Below are 17,324 nucleotides of genomic sequence, written 5' to 3'. Positions count from 1 at the left end.
TGATGATGTAATTTTGTAAGCAAGGTTGAATGGTGTGTTTAATTGATTTTGAATGACTGAAAAAGTGAAGAGCATCGATGACTATGAGTTGAGGATGCAAAATATCTATTTCTTAGTCCCGTGTATGCCAGCAGAAAAAAGATTAATTTTGAATTTCTTGGTCCAGAAAAATTGAGTCCTGTAAAGGGTTGATACTACAGCATTTGACCCAAATTCCTCCAAGAAGTGAGCCCTACATTTTTTTTGTAACTTTTTATTACATTGTATTGGCGTTTCAGGAATTGGAGAAAGTGAGAATTGAATTCACATTTCTTGAAAGAGATAATTTTATCAGTACCGCTAGACTGTAGAATTGAAGCCTCGATTCCCAGTGCCAGCTTCAACTCTTAAAAATTTAGAATATGATATATAAACTTATAGGTTCAACTTTTAAAATTTTTAGAATATAACCTTACAAGTTCCAACTTTTAAAAATGAAAAAGAATATAAACTTGATAGGTTCAACTAGAAAATGGTATACTGGTTAGGCATAAGATGAAACACACAAAGGAGAATCCCACTTTGCAGCAAACAAAACATAAATTCTATCGTTTTGACAAATTTTACAAGTTGGCCTAATGTAGGGAACTCTTCCCTATAGGTGCAGAGTTAGGAATATTAAAATGTATATACAAGATCAAAATTATTTCAAATTATATTTTGTGCATATATAGTAGATGTTGAATCCCTTTGTCGGCTTGGCGAAAATCTGGGCACCACAACTACTCTCCTGCTCATGTTTTGTGCTTTTGCAGTTGCGAACAAGTATGTAAATGATCCACTGGATTGTCTTATTGCACAAATGCCTAAAACTGGAAAAATAGTTAGCTTGTTCTTATCTTTTAATAGCCTCCAATTTTGTGAGTCTTTATTGCTTAAAGAAGCTGAAGATATTTGAAAGTGAAATGAGAAGCCTTTACCAATTCCGTCTTGCATGTTATTTAATATTCCAATATATGACAAAAAATAGTGAAGACATGCAGTCATGAGGGCCAATTAATTTTGGATTGGATACATGCCTATCAAGTGGGTGACTAGGTCCATTTAATCCAGACACCTTAGTAAAGTGATTGTACACTGAGACTCACAATTTTTCATTGGCTGAAAAATGGAAATGTAGCGTATTTCATCTCAATTTATTTCCACTAAAAAGATCAAAATACGTGTGAATCTATTGTTCCCCCAATATATTTCAGGGAATTGAAACGTTACCTAGTATGCTAAGATGTTCTCTGAGAGAAAATGAAGAAAACTAATTATTATAAATTGTGTTTCCATGATTATTTCTGAATATACAAGTTTTTAGGGAGATTATAGTTTGATCAAACTTCTTCCCGAAAACAGAAAAGTATGAACGACAGCGGTTCACTTGGAAAAACTATCACTTTAAAATTGAACATTACTAAATCCACTGTGTTATGTAAATGTAAAACAATCTTGTATGAGAACATGGAAATTCATGTTTTATAACATAAAACGATATAAAATAATAGTTGATTGTAAGTGAATAATTTACATTTTTGGAAAAACTTTCGTTTGATTAACACATTCATTAAGAAAAAGGAAAACACTATTGCACTATTGAAAAAGTTTATAGTGTTTTTGTTTAGATTCTATAGTAATATTGTTTTGTTAACACTACAAACATTGGATTAGTTGGGTAAGTAGATTCCGGATACCAAATAGGATTACCTGTAAGCCCTAATTGCTTGTCTAGTGACTTAATTGTTCAAACATTTTTCATCGTCAGTGCATATAACTTAAAATCAAATTGCTTGTTTAGTGACTTAATTGTCTAAACATTTTTCATCGTCAGTACATATAACTTAAAATCAAACACTTAAATAGATGGGAGCATGAACATGTCGGTGGATACGATAATCAGTTCGAATAAATAATTCTTTTATATATAAAGGAAAAAAAATAGAACACTTTGTGCAGATCAAAACAATACCAGTCTTGAGATGCCATCTTGGCCCTAAATTACAAACTAATGAGATTCACAAACAAAAGAAGGATAATACAATGAATGATACCAACTACCTTCTCCCCACATATCTTCAACAAAATATTTCCTCAGTCACTTACCTTCTTCACATGGATACAACACAGCATATAGATTACCTTGTCAGGAATTCTCTTTTTCCAACCCTCTAATACGAAAATATTATTTGGTCATTATTGTAATACTTTATTTCAAAGATGATGATGATGATACTTAAGGAAAGTTGCTTGCTGGGTATTAATCTATACAATTTCAAACAAAAGTTGGACAGAATTAGCTGTCTTTAGCTCCTTATGACGATTCTTTTGTGACATCTTTGCTTGATCTGTTGTATTTCATGTGACTCTTAACCAACTGCCCAGCTGAGATAGCTGACATGAGGGATAGCTCACCGGCAAGAACTGAACCTGCTACTATTGTGGCCAATAGCCTTGCATTTGATCCTGGAGCCTCTCTGTTGGCACCTTTTACTCCTAATAAGTTCAAGCAAGCTGATTGAGATGCAAGTTGAGTTCCTCCTCCTACTGTACCCACCTGAATCACAATAATATGCATAATAAGTACCACAAGAAACTCAGGCTTCCACAAACACTTTCTAGTAGTAGTATTTTACCAAGTGTGCAAGTCATTAAATGACTTGGAGCAACATAGTCAGCGAGGACTCATATAGCAGACCGTAGGGCTTCTTATCAGTTGATTAGGTTTGGTTTATCGGTTATCAGTTTGTAAATATGCTAAACCGATAACCGAACCAAATCGGCTAGCCGTCGTAACGGTCAACCGATAAGCTTATTCGAAGTGAGGCAGTCCTCAGTCATAGTGATGTTTTCTTTTTAAATTTCTTATGATATTTTTTCTCGGAAATGTTTACTAAACGCATTGATCAAGAAAAAAAAAGGTGTTCTGAGTTGATGAATTGATAACGAAAAACGATCTTCACCAAAAATCTAAGACTTCTTTCAATTATTGGTTAAATTTAACAGATCTTATAGGGTTATTGGCTAAACCATAAAGGAAACTCAAAGAACCGTTAACCGAACCGATAGGCCAAAAGCATTAAATAAAAAAACCATTTACAAACCATTAAACAGATAACCCGATATCCATAAACTATTAAAAAAATTCGGTCCGGTTTATTGGTTAAACTGAAATTTGTGCACCCGTCAGTAACTTACTTGGGATTAGAGGGCATAGTTGTTTCAAAACTCATTAGATGATTTCATTACAATCCTCACATGTAAAAATTTAGGGGTGAAAAGATCGTGTACCAAGAATATATTCATAATTAATATAAGTGTTAATGTTAAATGCATACCTCAATTGAAGGCATGGTGACAGAAATATGGAGGTCTTTGCCATCATTTACGGCCTCCATCATAGTGATGCAGTGAGAGCTCTCAATATTTTGAGCCGGGTCCTGACCAGTGGCTATATATACAGCTGAGACGATATTGCTGGCATGGGCGTTAAAGCCACCGAGGGCACCAGCCATGGCAGATCCAGTGAGGTTTTTAAGCATGTTCAGCTCGACTAGAGCAGCAACTTCAGTTTTCAAAACTTTCTTCACCACCTCTTCCTTGATGATTGCCTCACAAACTACTGACTTTCCTCTTCCTTCAATCCAATTAACTGCTGCTGGTTTCTTATCCGAGCAATAGTTCCCTGTCACAGTTCAGATAATTCCAATTAATGAGTATCTCCATATTATGTGGGTAAAAAGTAGAAACAAATGAGGTGTGCTTAACTTTAGGCATTTCGTTACATTACATTGGCGTTAGGCAGTATGCAGATCAATTACACAGGAAAAATATTAAAATAACTGAATTAGAATGTATTTGTTTCCACAAAATGACCAGTACTAATTTCCAAAGTGGCATTTTTACCAACAGAGACGCATCCAAACTTTCTTAACATTGGATGGTGAAGAGCACAGCACTCTCACTATTATTTTATGACAATAATTGCGAACTTAGCATAACTAAATAAATAAATGTGTGTGTAGCCATTCAATTGTACATGCATATTGCGAGCTGAAAAGCTCAATGGTGCATCCGTCATAGGCGTGTGAACATAAAAATGTGAAATTTGAAAAAAAGCGGAAAAAGGGTATTTGGAAGTTGAAGAAGTGTTTGGACATGCATTTAACTTGAACAAAAGTAAAAGTGTTGTGAGTGAAAAAAAAAAAATCACTTGAAAAACTGGTCAAAACCACTTTCTCAAACTTGAAACTCATCTTCAATTTTTTTTTTTCTCAAAATCAGTTTAATGTATAACCAAAAGCTAATATTCATGTCCAAACGGGATCTAATATACTATATTTATAGCAGTATCTTCAAACAGATGGTTAAGTACGTGGGGTATCAAAAACTTAAAGCAAAAATTAAAATAAAGGGTAGGTGGAGTACCAGATATGCCAATGATGTCCATGTCAGGATACTCATTCTGTAGGAAATCAAGAACGTTTTGTACACCTTTGGAGACCATGTTCATTCCCATTGCATCACCAGTGCTACAGCTAAACCTCATGTATAGATTCTTTCCAGCTATTGCACATTGAATGTTCTGTAATCTGGCAAATCTGCTTGATCTGCAACGTCCAAATCAAAGACAAAGTTATACAACTAGCAAACATAATAGTAGATGACATGCTGATTACTAATAAATTCAAGATTTTATCCAAATGATAAATATTTAGGAAACAGACAAATCAAATAAAATCATAAAGACCATGATGGAAGTTTTAGATCGGGGAAAAAGACATCGTTAAAAGAAGAAACAGAAAAATGGATCTATTCACTGAACATATCAACATCAAGGAACTGTCAAAAGGAAAACGCATTAAGAAAAGATGTCTGAAATATGAGTCAGCAATAGAAGAAAGAAAGCTCCACATAGTCTCATCTATCCTACTGTTTGATCACTTCCACAGTAACTTTCACCACTACAGCCAAAAACAAGAAGCAAAATACTGTATCCATTTTAATTCATAGCATTTCCAATAATTGACATATTCAACTTCTAGACTTCAATATGATGATTTTTCTATCAAAAATACTGTTTAACTATTACTTTAATACTTGTTTATTGTTACAATGTTACTAACATAATATATAAATCAAATTGAAGGATTGCTAGTTTTAACTTCATCGTGAAAGTGAAAGACAAATGCAACAAACGAGTATAAGCGGAATATTTATACCATTTTCAAGAATTCAAATGTATAAAAGCCACATTCAAATTTGAGATTTTAATATCAAAGTTACTTTTTAACTATAACTTCAACACTTTTTCATTATTACTAACATAATACTATATAAGTTTGAGCTGAGGTTTCTATTGGAAACAACTTGTCTACCCACAAAGGTAGAGGGAAGGTCTGCATACCCCACCCTCCCCAGACCCCACTTGTGGAACTATACTGCGTATGTTCTTGTTGTACTAACCCACTTGTGGGACTATACTGCGTATGTTTTTGTTGTACTAACATAATACTACTATAAAAGTAAACTTCAAGGGATTACTAGTATTAACTTCATAGTAAAAGTGAAAGAAGAGTGCAGGAAACACGCACAGGCATATCATAAAACAAAATTTGACGAAAAACAAGATACTCACTTGTTGAAAACAATAGAGAGAGTCTCAAAATTCATTGGATCCTCAACGAAGAACTTCAACTCTGCAGCTCTCTTAGCGCTGCCAAACCTTACTACCGGAGCTCTAGTCATTCCATCTCTGAACAAAACACTTGTGGCCCCACCGGAAGCATAAATGGCTTTGCAACCCCTGTTAGTGCTAGCAACTAAACATCCTTCTGTAGTTGCCATTGGCACTGAATATTCTCTTCCGTCAAGCAATAATGGTCCTGCTATTCCTACCGGTATTTGAATATAACCAATTGGCATCTCACAACACTGTCCGAGAATTGATTCATAATCAAATCCCTCTAATGGTAGCCCTTCTAGTGACTTCCCTGTAGTTAGAGGTCACAAAATTAGCTCATAAAAACATAACCCACCCAAGCATTTATAGCCCATCCCATTTAAGCCCCATCAAAAATGTATCTCAGCTTGACCATGAAAAACCTTGTCAAAATATTTACAAAAAGACAATTTTTTAATTAGAAAATTTCATAAATAGCTATAGTTTAGAGTGTAATTACGAAATGCAGCTATAGTTGCGCATGAAGTAGCTATAGTTTAGAGTTTTATCACAGCATACAGTTGTGTTGGATTAGCTGATATCGCGGGTATCAGTTGAATCAACAAATAATGTGTCAGCTCAAATCGCGCGAAACAGTTACATCAACGCATACAGTTATGCGCGTGTATTGTGTATTTGCTACAAAACCCAAAATATAGCTACGCTTCGTAATCTTTTGGAAATAGTTCTATATGTACTAAAAAAAAATTATAAGAGAACAAACAAATAAATTAAAACTTGATAAAAATTGGGTGAGTTGGGTTATAACGCTTTTTAGCGTAGTCCCAACTCATTTCAGCCCAAGTAATGTTTGGCGAGTCAATAACTACCTCATTTATTAACTCAATACATTATAACCCGCCCAAATTCAACTCAACCCGTCAATTTGACACCCCTTACCTGTAATCCTCTGTAACGCCTCTTTACGAATAAAAGCAGCTCTTTTACAATCACCCAACTTAGATTCCAATGAATAAGACGCTATTTTCCCTTCCACCACCAATTTTACAATCTCCTCAATCTCATCATCCCCTAACACTACTGGCGGAATCACCTTCGCAATTTTTTCATCCACGTGTACAGATTTCATTGGGACATTTCGTCGAACAGTTGGTGGGCATTCAATAAATTCTTCTTGATTTCCTGCCACGTGTGCAGATTTCATTGGGACATTTCGTCGAACAGGTTGTGGGCATTCAATAAATTCTTCCGAATTTTCATCTTCAACATCCTTAGATTGAACAAAGCCAATACCGAAAAACCCAAATAAATAAATAACCGAAGCGATCAATGAAACCATAGCAACTAATTCTGAAAAATTCAACACGTGGAGTGGAACTCCGTTACGTATTTTTTCACGCCATCTGTGTAGAAGAAAATACATAACTGAGAAAAAAATAGTGAAGAATAACCCGTTTGTTATATATAATGGTAATGGAAGTGCATCTGATTTTAAGGTGTTTTGCCGGAATCTTGATTTTCCGGCGAAATGTGGCCGGAGTTAATGTTGTTGGGTTTTAAGGGTCGCCGGTGAATGGTGTTCATTCCGGCCAGGGGTAGAAGGGTAATTTTTTGAGAAGTGTGTATTGTGAGAGAGATGGTATTGTGTCGACTTGAGTGAATGGAAAAGTGAATGTGTAGGAAATGTTATTTATAGGAAGAGACTAGCTGGCGCGCTTGACTTTCGGGCTACCCTTCTTTTAATTTAAGTTTTTTTTTTTTTTTTTTTTTTTTCTGTTTTTGTTTTTGGTAGGGGAAAAAAAAATTGTTCTTTGGTACAAATAGTATTTCTAACAAATCAAAATATATTATATCTTTTTGGATTAAAAAAAGATGGAGTCATAGTAAAAGTTGTATCAGTATGACTAATAAGGCACGGTTCAAGCAATGGAAGCACAACGAATTGCGCCGACAACAGAAAAATGCCTACTACACATCTTTTTAGAGCGCGGCCGCTTCCTCACTCGCTAACGCTTTATGTTTTCGTGCACTTTGTCTTTTTTTATACTAAAAAGTTACTTTGACTATTACTGGGACAAGAATCATATATATATATTTATAAAAGCATAGGCGGATACAATGCTGCGACATTGAGTTCATTTGAATACAATATTTTCAATGTGGAGCATAAAAATATATGTGAAGTTCCACTAAAGTGGCAAAAAATGGTATGTTAAACATGCAATAGATTTAATGCCGAAATCCGTACAGACTGAACCGATTCAGTTTAAATCATGAATCGCCTTTGATTGAAAGTAGGATCATAATGTTAAGTGTGCCATTGGTTAAGAGATGTATTATTTGCCTTTTTATATAGTATTGACAATCCTCTTTCATGGGAGGCTGTAACTTTTTTTTTTTATGAGAACTTATATATTTTTATTATGAAGTCTATTTTTTTAACTGGTGCAATCAACATTGGTAACAAATATATTAGTTTTTCTTCCCCTTTTTAACTAAAATCACACCCTTTTACTTTTAAATATTACTCTCTCCGTCCCAATTTATGTGATACTTTCACTTTTCGAGAGTCAACTTGACTAAATTTTGAAGCTAAATTTAATTAGATTAACTCAATATTTTAAGATTAAAATTTATATATTTGAAAATTACATGAAAAGTACTATAAGTTACAATTTTTTTCATATCAATTTGGTGAAAAATATATCTTAAACTATTAGTCAAAGTTCATGTAATTTAAATTTCGAGAAGAAAACAGTATCATAAACATTAGGACAGAGGGAGTAATTTTTTAAAAAAAATAATAATTCATAAACCTATTATTAGTGAAAATGAGACCCCCAAAAATTTGGATGCACAAAGTCATTGCTTTGGCTGCCTTACCCTTCAGCCGTCACCGGTACCTCATAGAGTCGAGAGGTTGCAAGCAGCCTAACACGACGATAATTAAGTCTTTTTATAGGTACATATTTAGTCAACTGTTTTCGCCCATCACCTATTGCAACTTTTTCTTTTTAATATTTAAATTCGAGACAAGGAATACAACTATACAAGACTCATATAAATGGAGTTGTAACAAAACATTTAAATATTTAGAATAACGATAATAAAAAGGCTTGGTATCAGTTTATTTTAGTCAAGTTGACTGCTAAAGTTGGACGTGGGAGCAGACACAAATATGAATACTGGTAGTATATATTACTATCAAGTTTTACTCCTCCTTTGGCCCGTTGTAATTAGGGGTGGGCATGGTACGGTATGGTACGATATTTGAAACTTCGGTATGGTGATTTCGATTTTCGGTTTCTAAAAATACTATATCATTACCGTACCGAATTAATTTGGTATAGTTTGGTATTTTAAAGTTCAGTTTCGGTATTTTACGGTACGGTAAATCAGTACTATAGTTTGTCCGACTTCGACTTACATATACTCATATCGTGGAGAATTATGACTTCCGCTACTTAAGAAACGTCTCAATTATTATGTACTAAACACCTTACACATGTAAAAATATTCAAAAGAAAGTACAAGCAATCCCCTTCGTAAATCAATTACACAAAAAAGACATTTAAATCAAGATAGAGTAGTCAAAGTTGAAACTTTTTTTATTTTTTGAGAAGGTAACAGTTGTAAGTATATACTAAATCAAAGACATAGGTTGTGCTGAAAACCATATTTACATCAGGCAAAAGGAAAACACTGATCCAACATTCTAACAAGAATCTAGAATATCTACGATGGATTCAAAGATCTTCTCGGAAAAATCTACTTACACCGTAAACAAAAAAGTCTAATGCGCTTCAATTTGATCTTTTGAACTTCATTCTTCTTGTCCTCAAAACACATTGAATTCCTTTCTTTCCAAATTGTCCACCGGATACGAGAAACAATCCTCCATCCGCGTCGTCCGCCTCCTACTCCTACTTCCTCCCGGCCTATATAGTACTTGAGTAATCTTGTTTGGCATTACCCAAGCCAAGCCCCTAAGGTTAACAAAAATTCTCCAAAGCCGGTCCGTTATTTTGCATTGTAAAAACAGATGGCCGACTATTTCACCTTTTCACCACATAGGTAGCATCTGGAACAAAGAGAGAACTTCCTCTTTTTAAGGTTTTCCTGAGTTAAAACAGCTTCCCTTGCCAACAACCAAGTGAAACATGCTACTTTGTATGGTATTTTCACTTTCCATATATGCTTCCAAGGCCAATGTTGCACCCGTTGATTACCTTGGTTCAAAAATTTGTATGCAATTCACTTTAAATATGCCTTTACCGTCTTCTTTCCACCATAATTTATCTACTCCATCCACGTTGCCTTTGAACTCTTCCACTTTCTAAAGAATTCATCAAGATGTCAATTTCCCAATCATTAAAATTCCTCTTAAACCGAGTGTTCCATCCTTGAGGGTCCATGCTTCACCCCATGCCTTTTGTTGATGTGCGGCCCAAATTTATAAATGTCGAAAAAGGTCCTTCAAACTTTTATTGCCCAACCGTTTATCCTCCCAAAAGGATGTTTTATCTCCATTGTTTACCTTTACTGTTGTATGGTTCTTCAAGAATGGCCATAGTACTCTTATGGATCTCCACAAACTAACACCATAAGGAGTGTTCACCTCTTTGGTCATCCATTTGCTCTCTTCACCATACTTTGTCTTGATGATGCTTCCCCCGTAAGATTGATTATTTTGAGGGTACATCCATAACCACTTTAATTTAAGAGCTTTACTCTGCAATATGAGATTCCTAATGCCTAATCAACTTTGTTTCTTCCCTAGCATAACATCACACCATTTGACTAGATGAAATACCTTTTTGTCTTGATTTCCTTGCCATAGAAAATCCCTTCTAATCTTGTCAAGCCTTTGGATGGTCTCCACTGGGATGGGAAATATGGATATCATGTAAGTTGGCAGTGCATCCAACACTGAGTTGATGAGAGTGACTCTGCCCCCTAGAGAAATATATTGTGATTTCCATCTAGTTAACTTCTTTTCACACTTTTCAATCACAGAATTCCAAATACTCATAGACTTTGATTTAGCACCTAAGGGCATTCCCAGATAAGTGATAGGCAATGCTCCAACTTCTCCACCTAAAATCCCAGTCAACTCCTCTATATTAGGTACTACATTGATTGGATACATGTGACTCTTTCTCCAATTAATGTGTAAACCAGAAAATCCTTCAAATAGCACCAGGATTAATCTCAATGTCTTTAGATGATCTTCATTAGCATCACAGAATATTAAGGTATCATCTGCATATTGGAGATGTGTGACTTCCATGTTGACATTTAAGCTTGAATTTGTGGCCACCTCAAAACCTCTAACCATTCATTGTTTCTTGCTACCTTAATCATGTTGTTCAGGCCCTCCATGACTAGAATAAACAGGAAAGGAGATAGAGGGTCACCCTACCTCAATTCTCTTTGAGCTGGGAAAAAACCTTCAGGAGAACCATTGATGAGGATGGAAAACTTGACAGTTGAGATGCAATGTCTTATCTATTTGATCCATTTTTCTCCAAAGCCCATACATGACAGTATTTTCAATAGAAAACCCTAATTGACATGATCATATGCCTTTCAATGTCCAATTTGCAAAGAACTCGTGGCATTCCTTGTTTGATTCTAGAATCTACAACTTCATTGGCTATTAATATAGCATCCATTATTTGTCTATCTTTAATGAAAGTCATCTGTTAGACATCCACCAGCTTGCTTATAACTCTTTTTAGCCTCTCGGTTAACACCTTTGAGATCAACTTGTAGACACTACCTACAAGGCTAATGGGTCTAAAGTCTCTCAACTCCTTAGCTCCATTCTTTTTTTGGGATTAAGGCTATCAAGGTTGCATTACAGCTTTTCTCAAAAACTTTATGCGTGTGAAAGTTTTTGAATGTTTCCATGACATCAAGCTTCAAAACATCCCAACATTTGATAAGAAAACCCATTGTGTAGCCATCTGGACCAGGGGCTTTGTCCATGGCACACATCTTCAGATAGGACAACATCTCTTGTTCACTAAAATCACCTTGTAAAGCTTCCTTTTCTTCTTCAAAGGATGACAGGACAATTAATCAGGTTACATGTCCTCCATCCAGAAGTCTCAAAATATAATTTTTGATAAAAATCAACAATTTCCCCCTTGATTCTTACTGGATCTTCCACAACTTCATCTTGAATCATAGGCTGGTCAATATTGTTACTTCTCTTATGTGCATCGGCCAGTTTGTGGAAAAAACCGGTATTCTTGTCCCCCTCTTTGAGCCACAGAGCCCTACATCTTTGTCTCCATGCTATTTCTTCATTTTTGATGTGTTCATCATATTCCATTAAAAGAGATGCTTTCAAGACTGATTCCTCTTCAAATAACACTCTATTCTCCTGTATTGCATCAATAGTTGTCAGTTGACTTAAAAGCTGAGTCTTTTGCCTCCCAGATTACCTTGACCAGTTTTACTCCATTCTTTTAGCTTGCCTTTTAATGCTTTGAGTTTGCAGGTTAAAATATAATCAGGTTTGCCTGTGAAAATAAAATAGTTCCACCAGTCTCTGATTCTTTCGACAAATCCTTCAGTATTCAACCACCAGTTTTCAAATTTGAAGTATGACTTGTTATATTCCCAAATTCCACATTATAGTGAGATAGGGAAATGGTCAAACTCCAGTCTCTGCAATAAAGACTGCTTAATATTCCCGAACTCCGTCATCCCGCTTTGAGAGATTAGAATCCTGTCAATTATAGAGGCAATTATACTATTATTTCCTTTGAGCCAAGTAAAGCATCCTCTTTCCAGTTGAGGATCCAACAATTCCATGTCCTCTATAAAGTCTGAAAATTCCTCCATAGTTGGAGTTCTTCTTCTGCAGTTCCTTTTCTCAAATGGAAATCTTGTGACATTGAAATCACCATAGACAGCCTATGGACCATAAAAAATTCCCTTGACAGCTCGTACTTCCTCCCACACACGTTCCCTCTCGAATCTGCAATTTGGGGCATATACTCCAGTTACATGGCACTCAAAATCGTGGAGAAGTTCCACAAATTTGCAAGTTAGAGTACATGATCCAATTTCCAGAATTTCCCCTTTCCATGCTCTACTATCCCACAACATCAAAATTCCCCCTCTAGTGCCACTGGCTTGTAGACTTGCAAATTTTGCCCATCTCCACCCCCCCCCCCCCCCCCTCACCCAACCATAAATCTTTGATAATGTCTTTAACATCCCCTTCTAGTTTAGATTCTTGAAGGCAATTGATATCAGCATTCCAGTAGTAAATTAAGCTCTTCACAATTCTTTTTTTATCCTGATTATTCAATCTCCTTACATTCCAAGGCACCAATTTTAACTTCATTGTAGAAATTTCCCATCATTCCCCCTAGCCCTCTTCCTATCACTCATGAACTTTACATCAAAAGAAATAAGCCCCTTGAGTTTCTTTGAACCTAGGCTTTTTTTATGATAGCCTCACTTTCCATCCTCCTTGCCTGTCTGCAGCTGTCAATTTGCATTAATAATTCTCTTTCTTCCTCCTCATGCCCTTGAAAATAACCCCAAAAATTTTCCCCAATCTAATCATGTTTTGCTGCACCCATGTTGATGTTGCCCTCTGCTTTTCTTAAATTAGACTCGTGTCTTGTTGAATTGGTTCCGCATGTTCCAATACCCATTCTTCAATCTCTGTATCTCCTTGCCTAAGCATTGTGATCAAGTGCTCTTTTTGTTTCTGTGAATCGTTCTCTGAATTGTCACCAATGACAGAAACCACCATGTTCCCAGTGGTTTCCTTCCTTGGTATGTCTTCATGAAATACTTCTGAAGCTTCTCCCCAAAATTTATTGTTTTTCATGGATTGCAATTTCCATGTCTGCAGAATCAGCTTGTGCCTTGAGGATCTCAGTTGTATCCACCAAAGGATCGTAATTAGTTTCCATTGGTGGAACACTTAAATCATTAAAGATAACTTGTGCAGCTCCATCAAGCCCACGCCATTTTTAAGCACTCTGGGCCTCTTATTTTCTTGGCCCAACAGTTGAGGAAATAAAAATTGTGGCTCCTTAGCACGTGCCACCAAAACCCTATTTAAAAAATTACCAGCTATCTCTGAGCAACCCACGTGCTTCATCTGATCCTCCTCTGAAATTTGCATGCAAACTTGTACTTTTCCACAGTCGCTTAAATCTTTTACTCGAAGGTCAAAAGACTTCAGCGAATCTCTGGTTTCTTCAGTGGCTTCTGTCAATTCCGGCGATACTAATTCAAATCGCACTTTCTGCTCCACCCAGATCGGAATAAAAAATTTAATTCCATCGCGTTCTATTGTCACTTCGTTAGGGAAATTCCGGCCATCTCCCGAAATTTTTATTCTTGCCCACTTCAAATGATTTTTCAACTCTGTCTCTTCTTCCGTCGAAACCCAGCCACCACAGAGGTTTCTGATCTCGGTAAAAATTCTCTGAAACCATAGTTGAAGTGGTATTCCCAAAGCTCTAATCCATGTAGTGTTGCATTTATGGTTAGATGGTACGCACCCGACTGTGGGATTCCACCATTGAAGCTTGAGATTAACCTTCTTCCATCTCCACTCCTTTTGAATGATCTGATCTACCATGTTCCTGTTGGGGAATTCAAATAAGAACATGTTGTTGGCCATCTCGTAAATATTGATCCCGAATACAGCTTTCTATGTAATCACCACCCATCTCCTAATGTCTGTTAAAGTTGGAATTTTTGCTTCTCCCTCGTCAAAAGAACCAACACGGCACCTCGAGTAAGTACCAGTGTCCTTTTTTCCAGGAGTCTCTATGATACGTATATCTCCTTTGTTGGAAGTGATTGTCGATTCTCTGAGAGTGTAGTTTTGCCATTTACTCTCACGTACTGCTCTGACAAAAGGATTTTCCTTTTTAGTAAACCTGGGAGGTTCATCAATCATCTGTTGGTCGGGGCATTGAACGAACCTTTGTATCTTGAATGCTATATCTTTACATCCTGCATTTAATGCCAACTCTGGTATGATAATAACAGATTTTTCCATTCCATGAAGTAAGAAGATGCTGATGTAGCTTCCATGCTCGTTAGCTTTCCTTGTGCAGAATATTTCAGAAAGTTTCTCCTTGGTTTTCCACCTCCTGATCACATTCTTCTCATCTTTGGAAGCTTCATTTAGAATAGAGCATATCCATCTCATGGTCTTCATACTCATAGTTGATCTTCTCATCATGTTGCGACTTCTTTCAACCCATTCGAACCAGGTGTCTTTGCCAACTGTCCATCTGGTAATGTCGAATGATTTGAAACCTGCATTGAAATAAATCCTATTTTCCCCCATTGAATTAAAGTAATGTAGTGCTGGCTAGGTCGGAAAAGAAAGAAAGTTTGAACTATCACTGGAGGTGGTAGCTCAAGGACGAAAGTGGTGAAGGAAATGGTTGACACTATCACTAAAGGTGGTAGCTTCGGGGAAGAAAAAATAGTTATTTCCGGCAAAGAACCACCGGAAAGGGGTATTCCTCCCTCCTAGGAAGTAGGAGAGAGAACAGTCTTGGGGAATGTGCTTGGGAGAATTTTTTTCTCCCTCTATTACTGATTTAATGTCTCTTATAATATGTATGCATTGTGTATTATCTAATACACACCTACGATATGAGTTTAAACAATTAGTTTTCTAATAATTAATTTTCTAATAATACTAGTTTAAACAATTAGTTTTCTAATAATACTAGTTTAAACAATTAGTTTTCTAATAATACTAGTTTAAATATTTGTTAGTATTATAATACTAAGATATATGAATTGTATATGTAATTATATACTTCGGTATGGCATTCGGTATTTCGGTATTTTCTTTATGACTATCGAATACCGTACCGGATACCAAACTATTTAAAAATGCATTGTCACCACCTAATTTCACTAAGTCGTGCGGGCACCCACCTTTCTCACCTCGGTATGCGAACCTTTAACTCAACATTCACAAATAATAGAAACTAGCAGAAGAAGTAAAATAGCAAAAGTCTCACAATTATCATATAAATAAGAAAATACGGAAGTAAATGAAATCCGCCCCAGTATCTGGTTTGGTCATACAAGAGCGTCTAACTAAAATCTACAAGTCTGAAATATCAATAATACATCTAGTCTGAATATGTCTCGAAATAGGAAATAAGACATAAATAAGAAGAATCTTCAAGGCGGCGGACATCTCGTGCTCACCCTGTAGACTCTAAGCAAATCTCGGAGCGACTTTCAGCCACGAGAAACGTAAGAGATCAAACTCGAATTCGCATTCATAAAAGAATGCAAAGAACCGCAGTCGACATAACCATAGTACTAGTAGGTATCATCGGCCGACTAAGTATAGCTAACATAATTCAGACAATAAAGCAGGATAGGCAGATAAATCAACAAGTATAAGTCAAACACAATCAGAATCAAGTATCCGTCATCACCTAGGTTGAAGCATCTAAACCTAAATGTGCCAAGTCTCGACATATCCAAACCGAAGCCAACATCACAATTAAAACACCAAGTCATCTCAATATAAGCCATGATGCAATGCAATGCAATAATGTATGAATGCAATGCAATGCCATGCAATGTTGTGTACACATGTACCCCGGACAGAAGTATCGACGTCTCGGTAGCACAACCCAAGGTGACTCATGAAGTCTAAGTGCCACTCGTCCCGGATCTTTGCCCACGGGGGTTCTCACCGGCACCACCCTGGGGACCCGCGAAGTCCATGCACTCACTCAATCCACGATTTCGGGACTAAAATCGGATATCGAACTCTCACATCACTCTCTTTTAAAAACTGAGCCTAACTCATCACAGTGTTTCATCAAGTACCAACAATGTATCACCAAAAAAGATATCATGAGAATGCGTGCAATACATATGTCAAAATCAATAATCTGATCAATTCACAAGCACCAACATGGGTACGCCAACAATGTATCGATGTCACAAGTACCAACATGGGTACGCCAACAATGTCATGGAAGACTACGCAAGTCACATAGAACTCTATCCTTGTATCAACGTCAGCCCGCTACAATATCATAATCAAGATAGAACAACAGATTCCAGTATCCACTAACAACACGTAGCATCAAGCCAACACAATAGAACAATCAAGTCACAACACAACGGGTTGGCTAGCCCCAATCACGCAACAGGGCCCAACCTAAGACAATATCCAACCCAACTTCATACCCGAAGGTTTACATGCTTTCTCCAATAATATAATCTAAATATATGCTTCGCTACGCGAAGTCTCACCAAGGGTAATCCATAACCTACCTGGATGGCCGAATAACAAACACCAACAATCACTCTTTCGCTTTCCCCTTCCGCTGAGCCTCAAGATCAATAAAGTCTAGGCATATTTGAAATCTAGGTTAGAAATCATGAAGATTGATACTAATATTGCTATCATTCAATTTAGGTCAAATCTAACCCTAGAATTTGAGGAAACGGGACACACAAGGGCAAAACGGAAAATTCGAGGATAAATTATCCAATTAAACACTAGGTGATCAATACCCATCAACTAATTGCTAAATTAACTCAAGGATTCATCCAATTTCAAAATCCAAGCAAAACCCCC

The 17,324-nt window shown here is 36.3% G+C and overlaps 1 protein-coding gene across 1 annotated transcript; it reads right to left on the bottom strand.

Moving 5' to 3' along the window:
* Positions 1 to 1,920: 1,920 nt before the first annotated feature.
* Positions 1,921 to 7,358, bottom strand: LOC132038653 (3-hydroxy-3-methylglutaryl-coenzyme A reductase 3-like). Its single transcript, XM_059429335.1, is given in 6 exon segments — positions 1,921 to 2,578; positions 3,360 to 3,706; positions 4,450 to 4,631; positions 5,660 to 6,014; positions 6,644 to 7,208; positions 7,211 to 7,358. Coding segments are annotated over 6 exon segments (1,770 nt in total). The 5' UTR covers positions 7,289 to 7,358; the 3' UTR covers positions 1,921 to 2,335.
* Positions 7,359 to 17,324: the final 9,966 nt, after the last annotated feature.

The sequence above is a fragment of the Lycium ferocissimum genome, chromosome 11 (assembly GCF_029784015.1).
Source record: "Lycium ferocissimum isolate CSIRO_LF1 chromosome 11, AGI_CSIRO_Lferr_CH_V1, whole genome shotgun sequence".
NCBI classification, from domain to species: Eukaryota; Viridiplantae; Streptophyta; class Magnoliopsida; order Solanales; family Solanaceae; genus Lycium; species Lycium ferocissimum.
The sequence above is the reverse complement of the archived record's forward strand: the minus strand, read 5'-3'. Positions and strand labels throughout refer to the sequence as shown.